The sequence below is a fragment of the Aricia agestis genome, chromosome 4 (genome assembly GCF_905147365.1).
Source record: "Aricia agestis chromosome 4, ilAriAges1.1, whole genome shotgun sequence".
Taxonomy (NCBI): domain Eukaryota; kingdom Metazoa; phylum Arthropoda; class Insecta; order Lepidoptera; family Lycaenidae; genus Aricia; species Aricia agestis.
In genome coordinates, this window is record NC_056409.1 from 2644518 (window position 1) to 2652527 (window position 8010).

Genomic DNA, 8010 nt, shown 5'->3' on the forward strand with positions numbered 1-8010 from the left:
AGTCCCCTGAATTACAAGACTATTCCCACTGCATGCTTGGGAGATAACAGTTATCGGGGCTTCCTCTGCTTCAGCCAGTACTCGCTCTTTAGTCCTGGCTTTTCCCCGATCCCGGGCAGGGGACGAAGCCCCTTGCTTCTTCAGCTCCTCCATTTGTTCCTCGAGCCTTTTCATTCTTGCCATCTGGGTCTCTTTCTGCGGGCAGTTGAGCTGAATATGGCCCCTCTCGCCGCACTTGTAGCACATGGCTCCAGAACTTCTCTTCGTAGGAGCCTTAATCTTCTTCTGTGGGCAGTTGAGCTGAAGATGGCCCCTCTGGCCGCACTTGTAGCACATGGCTCCAGAACTTTTCTTTATAGGAGCCTTAACCTCCTTGACTTCTTCAGAGACCTCGCGGATCTTATAGGTCTGCCGTATGTCACGCCGAACAGCCTCGACCTCCAAAGCATGCGCCAATGCTTCCTTAAGCGAGGTGTGGTGACGTAGCCTCACTGCAGCTCTGACCTCCGGGTCCTTGATTCCGTCGACAAATGCTTGCACAATATTCGTGTCGACCATCTTGGAATCGGCTCCTGGGTTTGCCTTCTTGACCAGTTTTCCGATTTCCAATGCCCATTGTTGTAGTCCCTCTCCTGAGCGTTGGACTCTGTCACGAAGTTGAGCACGGAACACGTGCTCCAGGTGTCGCTCCCCGTATCTGGATTCAAGGGCCTCCATCAGGTCTTTAAACCCATTTCCTGTATGCGCTTCTAGGACCGACAAAGCTTGCCCTCTGAGCGCAACTGTGAGAGCGGTCAGGCATTGTTCATCATTCCATCCGTTGGCAGAAGCAACAGTCTGGAATTGCTGACGATAAGCATTCCAAGAAGTAGTGTCGTCGTATGGTGGCACTTTTACTCTTGGCCCATGTGCCACTCCAGAATTTCCACTACACGTCGCGACTCCTGTGGTTTCCAGGCGCACTACTTTTTTCTGTAGTTCAGTGAGGCCGGTTTTCACATTTTCCACATCCACTCCCAACCTGGTAACGCGTTCGTCCATTACGTCGACATCTTTACGAAGCTTTGTCACCGTGTCACTAACATCCTTTATAGCTCCAAGCGCTTTTTCTTGAAGGTCTTTTTGTTGCTCTTGTGATTCTCGAATCGCTCTGATTTCAGCCTTTTGAAACTCTTGCAAGGCGCCGAGCTTGCGGTCTTGTGACTCTTGTAAAGCGCCGAACTTGCGGTCTTGTGATTCCATAATTGCCTGAATTTCAGCTCTTTGAGAATCTTGCAAAGCGCCGAGCTTGCGGTCTTGTGACTCTTGCAAAGCCTGAATTAATCCAATTAGGCTTTCTAATTGAAGTGCCACTTGAGGGGCCGCAGAAGCTACGGGCGAGTCAAGGTGGGTAGAGCCAGTGTTCGGGGCTTGAGCAGGCGGGCCCCGATGGGCGGGGCCAGTGGGCGTGGCCTGAGGGGCGTGGCCAGTGGGCGGGTCCTGGTGGGCGGGGCTAGTGGGCGTGTCCCGGTGGGCGGAGCCAGTGGGCGTGGCTTCACCCAAAGTGGGCGGAGCCAGTGGGCGTGGCTTCACCCAAAGTGGGCGGAGCCTGGTGGCCGTGGTCAGTGGGCGGGGCCAGTGAGTGGGACCTGCCCCTCAGTGGGCGGAACTTGGTCCCCAGTGGGTGTGGCCTCTACAACTCCCCTCTCGGAGTCAATGGCAGCAGCTCGCTGCGCCCTTGTCCTGACACTCCCCTTGAAGTCCTCTCTCGGAGTCAATGGCATCTCCAAATCGCACTTCTGACACCAGTTGTTACGTGCTAGGGTTCGAGGATTTGGAGAGAAAGACCTGGTGACTCTCTTGAAGACTTTATTAACACTGCACTAAACACTAGGTCACAACACTTAGCACTAAGTCCAAACACTAATCACTAGGTCCATTCACTAAGCACTATCACTGTCCTAGGTCGTAGCCAAGTCGCAGGTTTCACTGGTTCACTCACTATTGATCACTTGTTGTCGCCTCGAAGATCGCTCAGATTGAACTGAACTCGCCGGGCCTGCCTGCGGCTTTTTATATGGCGAGACGAATTCCAGAAAGTTCCCGATTCACGTAAACAAGTAAACAACCGTGGGAACTTTCTAGGAGGCTCGAGCATGTACCACAATAAAACTGCCGTCCTTACGATAAGTGCAGTAAGTTGAATTTTTTGGCAAATTTAATTTAGACCTTATGTACTCAGTCATAAGGTCTAAATTAAAACACGTAAACACGCAAACAAATAAACGGTAAACACGTAAACAAACATTAGACTTTTCTAGAAGGTTCGAGTATGTACTTGCGCACCTCATGCTATCTAGTATTGAGTAGGGTCTTTATGTTGCCTGTGCTCCCTCGGTAAGTTTCGCTGGTTTGTCACTAGATGGCACCACGTGTCCGTATACCATGTACCGTAACAATATCAATTGGTTCATAAAGTGCAAAAATAAGCTATCTAAACCTTACATTTCGTTATAATATGGATATTTGCTTGAGTTTTTTTTCCCCTACAAACCTTTGGACCAACGAAAATGTACGGCATGTAAAAAAATATTATTTATGCATAAGATACTTTCAAAATAAATTAATTTTACGTTGATTCAAATCACCCCCCGGACAACTGAAAAAGAAGGGGTTGTAACCCTTTCCATTGTCGCATTATTTTTGTACGGCGTTGCGAAATAATTGATTCGAAGCTGTATTGAAACAGTATGAAACTTATGCCGTATAGAATCAAATGACCAAATTTACCATGAAAATTGTCAGAAAATAAAATAAAAATACCGACTTAGTGGCGCATCATTTTTGTACGGCACTGCGGGCTATCTTATTATTTTTCATGTATCTATCGATGGTAAAAATGCAGAATCATATGACCAAAATGTACTCACCCTACATGCACTTTTGAATTCTCACCAGCACTCAGTAGTCAGTTGGTCAGCTTACAAGTGACGGCATAGTGCTAAATCCTATTATTTTATGCTCTAATATCGTCCTATATACGTCACCAAGTGGTTCATATGACCCATCCATTTTCGACATGGGCCTGTAGAGAATTATGAAAACGTCCGATAATTTGTTTACCGTCATCTCTCGACTGTACCAGGCGTTCATATTTTTTATCCACTATAATATTGCCCCATTGCCCCGGCGCGCAATAATCGTACATACATACAGGATAAAAAATATCCTATGCCCTTTCCCGGGAATTAAAGTATCTCCATACCAAAATTCTGCAAAATCGGTTCAGCGGTAACAGTCAACAGACAGACACACTTTCGCATGTTGTTTATATTAATAAATCATGCTATTGTTTATTATTATTATAAACAACAATAATTATTGTCTTTACTACCATACAAGACTTAAAGTTTTTCCACCACTCTATTTTCAGTATCCGCCGCCGCATACACAAGCCGATCTGTGTGCAGCTGAACTGGATGTCGGCGTCGGCGGCGGTGTCGCGGCGGTACTCGCGGCTGCTGCTGGACGACCTGGACGTGGTGGTGGTGCGGTGCGACGTGCGGCACGTGCTGCAGCGGGAGAGCGGGGTGCAGGTGTGATGAACGACATTTCAGTATCCGCCGCCGCATACACAAGCCGATCTGTGTCATTGGGGTGCACTGGGTTGTTAGCGACATCTTCTGTTAGTCGGCCATCTTTTGGTGGAACAGGAGCTAGTGTTTAAATTCGTTAATAGCCTGCAGTCCTCTCGCCAGTGGCTCCAAGTAGCTGTCAGCACACAGCGGCCACACCCTGGTACACCACGTCGACTCGTGGGCTAAACCTGGTTGAAGGGGCTCCAGCACTGAAACACATGCTGTCTAAGTGAAATCGTGTGTTTCATAATTGGAATTTGTACGGTTTGTCCCATACTTTTAGTGCTGTTGTCTCGGTGGTAACGCAATTCACTATTTGTGGCGAGAAAACCAGGAAATTGTTGAGGGCCTGAAGGTGACGATAGGACAAGACCGTGACCACAAACTGCATCTACTCGTTTACTAATCGTAGCGGTTTATCGTTCCATTAGACTAAGAATGAGTAGACGAGAGAGTGCACCTGTGTATTGCGCGCAATAGGCATAACGAAATTCGTTTTTCTTGTTGGTAAGTGAAGGACCATTCAAAAAGAGGAATATCGGTGAAAAAATGACTTTGATAGCCTAAAAACTCTCCAAGATATCCATACAAAATGTTACCTAACTGTGACGTCACGCTTAGGTAGTTTGTTCGATAGCTATGTTAAATATTGCGTTTATGAAAGTGGTTTCATAAGATTTTTTTAATAAATTGCATAACTTATCGAATAGTATACGAAAATTAAGGCATTTTATAAAAAAATCGTCTTGACTATCCAACTTTGAAGGCTCATAACAATAAAAATACATAAAATAAGAAGCTGAAATTTTGGAAATACTTATATTTTATCGCTATGTCTTTATTTTATTTAAAAATCAGCTAATCTTTGACCTTGTCGTCATCCCTATTGATCACTTAAATATTTCCTGCGTATCTGACTCGGTTAGTTTCATCAATTAAACATAACCAAGTTACTGGAGCCGAAAACGGCTAGGTAGATTGTGTACTTTGAATCCCGTGAAAGGACATAGGATAGTTATGATGCTAATGCGCTGTATCAAATTAAATCAACATTACATTTCTACATTCCTCGATCATAAAAATATTTACTTACTCCAAGAGCTGTCTTTGGCTATATCAATTAGTGGTTTCAACAAAATAATTTCTAGTAGGTTCTAATAGGTTCGTTAACAAAATAATTTCTATTTACAGAAGATTGCTCTGGATCTGCTGAGGTTGATGTCTGTCAACGACGCTACCTATGTGGTGTTCGGGCTTTCCATCGGCTCCTACCTGTGGTCAGAGGCGTTAGTGCACGCTGCGAGGGATCCTCAGTGAGTATACCAAAGACCCTCGTTAGATGTTGGCAAAGTTCTCTACCATAACCTACGACAATTATGGTGTACTTACTATTCAGCACTGCTACTAATATATTATTTTATTGTGGTGTCTAGTGTCTACCCATACATATTCACGGGACACACATAAAACTGCAGACGTGATGCACTGATGCTACCTCATTATTAATAGGCTACCAATATTAGCAATGCGAAAGTGCGTCTGTCTGTCTGTACATAATATTACCACTTCATGTTCAAACCGCTGAACAGATTTGGGTGAAAGATATACTCTGGATCTCGGGAAAGAACATAGTATAGTTTTTACTGATTCAAAATGTACGGTTACTCGGAAATTTGTAATGATTATTTCGGATCGGAATTAAACGGAACGTTTGTATCAAAGGAATTTGTAAACAAACACACGAGCCGCAACCTAACCTATTTAATTTTTGGTGGTGTCTTTCCGTCACGATGCTGGAACTAGCAAAATAATGCTATATCATGTCGCGTGTAACCTCAAAAACCACTGAACCGATTTAGATGAAACTTGCAGCATTCCCTAAGTTGAACAATACCAAGTACAACAAAAAAAGAATTACGTAAATTAGCCTTGTATTTCCGGAGATATGCGAACACAAACATAAAAACATAAATACATGTAACATACACTTTTGATATTTGGCACATTTGTTCAGACGCTGATGCCCTGATATCTACTATACGAAAACTGGGCAGTTCTGGAAATATTACAAACATACGCGTCGAATTGGTAACCTTATTTTTTGAAGTCGGTTAATAAAAAAATCCCCTTCCAGATACCAACCAGTATTAGACCGCGTATCGGCGCAGATCTGGGACTCGATAGCGGACCTCAAACACACTCCCACTGGCATACCGCTCGCAGTCTTTCCGAACCTCGTCAACAACAAGCGGGCATTTCAATGGGTGACCTATGTTTTCGAGTAAGGCTCATATTAGTGTTTTTTTTTTTAATACAGTAGAATTTAAATTTTGTAAAAATAAGTAAGTACCATCGAATAAATTGATTCATAGGCAGTTGACGGACCTACGTCATTTGGTTGGATTATGTCAATTCAATGTTTGATAGTACTATCAGAGAAGTTGATTCATATCACGGACCTCCATATACAAGTACGGTTATAATACAGGTCAGTGATTCATATGCAGATTGCGGACCTATGAAATTTGGTCGCATTATGTCAAACCTAGCCGACATATCACCAACATCAACATTGAATTGATATAACCCGACCAATTAACGTAGTAGGTCCACCATCTGCCTATGAATGAATTTCTTCGATGGTACATAGTTTACTATTGATATAAAAATACAAAATTAAACTATTAGTGGCTGGCGAGCAGATTTAGGGCGGAGCGGCCACGCTGCGAATACGTCGCGGATGTAAAATAGCAGCGATCGAAGTCGTGAAGATCGGTGCGGTCGGATTCGTTGTGCGTCCGCGGCGTTTCCGCTGCGTGCTCAACTTTTTTTATTTAGCCAAAAAACGCAAAATTTGTTTTTTTAGCTATAAAGGCAGGCTACACATTAAATAAACTTGCCTAACCCGTATAATATATATTTTTTTTAATAATATTATGACGTGTACCGCGTATGACACAAAAGTAAGACATAAATAGTGTTCTTTCTTCTGTAAATTAAAATGTTGTCTCCATTTTCCCAGTTCGTGGTACAAATTCTACATAAAGTCCTGCTACACGTCAGTGACCGCTCACTACGAGCGTGCCGCACACACGTTCCTGCACACCGCGTGCCGCGCGCCCGCGCTCGTACTGCACGCTGACAACGATATTATATCGCCATGGCAGTACGCGCGGAAAATACACGATGTCTGGACGGAGAGTGGGATAAAGGTAATATGGTGTTGTATTTTTTGAGATGAGCCTATAGCAGGGGTGGCCAACCGGTAGATCGCGACTGTTAGTCGAGTCGATCGTGGCTAGGCGAAATATATAAATAATTAGACCAGACTATCAGACCAATAAGCTCAAACATGCTGTTTCATTTAAGATTTCGAGAAGTATGAACTTGGTAGATCGCACAGGGTTTCGTTAGTAAACAGTAGATCTTAGGACTAATAAAGTTTGGGCCAAACCCTGACCTATACTATCCTACTGCTGGAAAAAACCCTCCCCCAAGGTTTTCAAGTCAGGCCGAATTTAAACAACATCAAAATCATTCAAATTCGGTGTCTATCTGTATGTTATCTCTTTAAAACCTCGGAGACAATTTCGTTGAAAATATATACAATTTTTTTCAGACAACATGGAAATGCTGGGAGAAATCAAACCACGTCTCGAGCTACATGTATCACCCGCAAGAGTACAAGACGCTCGTTTGGACACACATACAGCAGAACGTACCCGGTCTGACGATATCTGGGCTTGTACCATGAAACTGTTTTGAGACTCAAACAATCGGACGAGAATGCCGCCTCCTACTCTAACAAACGTGAAATGACGTCGTTAGAGCAGGATGCAGCATTCTCGTCCGATTGTTTGAGTCTCAAAACGGTTTCGTAGTAGGCCTACTACTGATTAGGACTATATTCCGGTCGCGGAATATGAAATTCGTACTGTATTTACCAGACACTTCATGCGCGAGTGACAGAGCCATTGGACCCCTAGACGAGCAATTCTATGGCGCAATATCACGTATTGCCTAATATTATTTGTTGTTGATATTGAACATTGCGCGCCTTGGCAAATAAACTGTTCAATAAAAGTGAACACAAATTGTATCAATATCAATTAATTATTGATCGTCTAGGGACCAGCTTAGTAAAACCTAATTATTGATCGTCTAGGGGCCAGCTTACTAAAACCAGAGACCAGATATACCAGATATTTGTTCCTCTATGGTAAAACGTTAGTCTGTGACGTTAGTTTTATGGAATGTCTCGCCTTTAGCTGACCGCACATATTTTGTCAGCACCGCATAGCACACGAAATGCGGCGCGTACGATGCGGACGAATGTGCGAAGTTTCACATTAATTTATACAACAAATTCTAAAATGCGGCGCGTTCGGAGCGT

At 43.7% G+C, this 8010-nt stretch overlaps 1 protein-coding gene across 1 annotated transcript in view; it reads left to right on the plus strand.

Moving 5' to 3' along the window:
• Positions 1-7371, plus strand: part of LOC121726052 — a 31898-nt gene extending 24527 nt beyond the window's left edge. Inside the window, exons 3-7 of the mRNA XM_042113270.1 lie at positions 3413-3575; positions 4809-4930; positions 5752-5898; positions 6640-6829; positions 7237-7371. Of these exons, the coding sequence (XP_041969204.1) occupies positions 3413-3575; positions 4809-4930; positions 5752-5898; positions 6640-6829; positions 7237-7371 (757 nt within the window). The remainder of the gene's footprint in view (positions 1-3412; positions 3576-4808; positions 4931-5751; positions 5899-6639; positions 6830-7236) is intronic.
• The last annotated feature ends 639 nt before the right edge of the window (positions 7372-8010 follow it).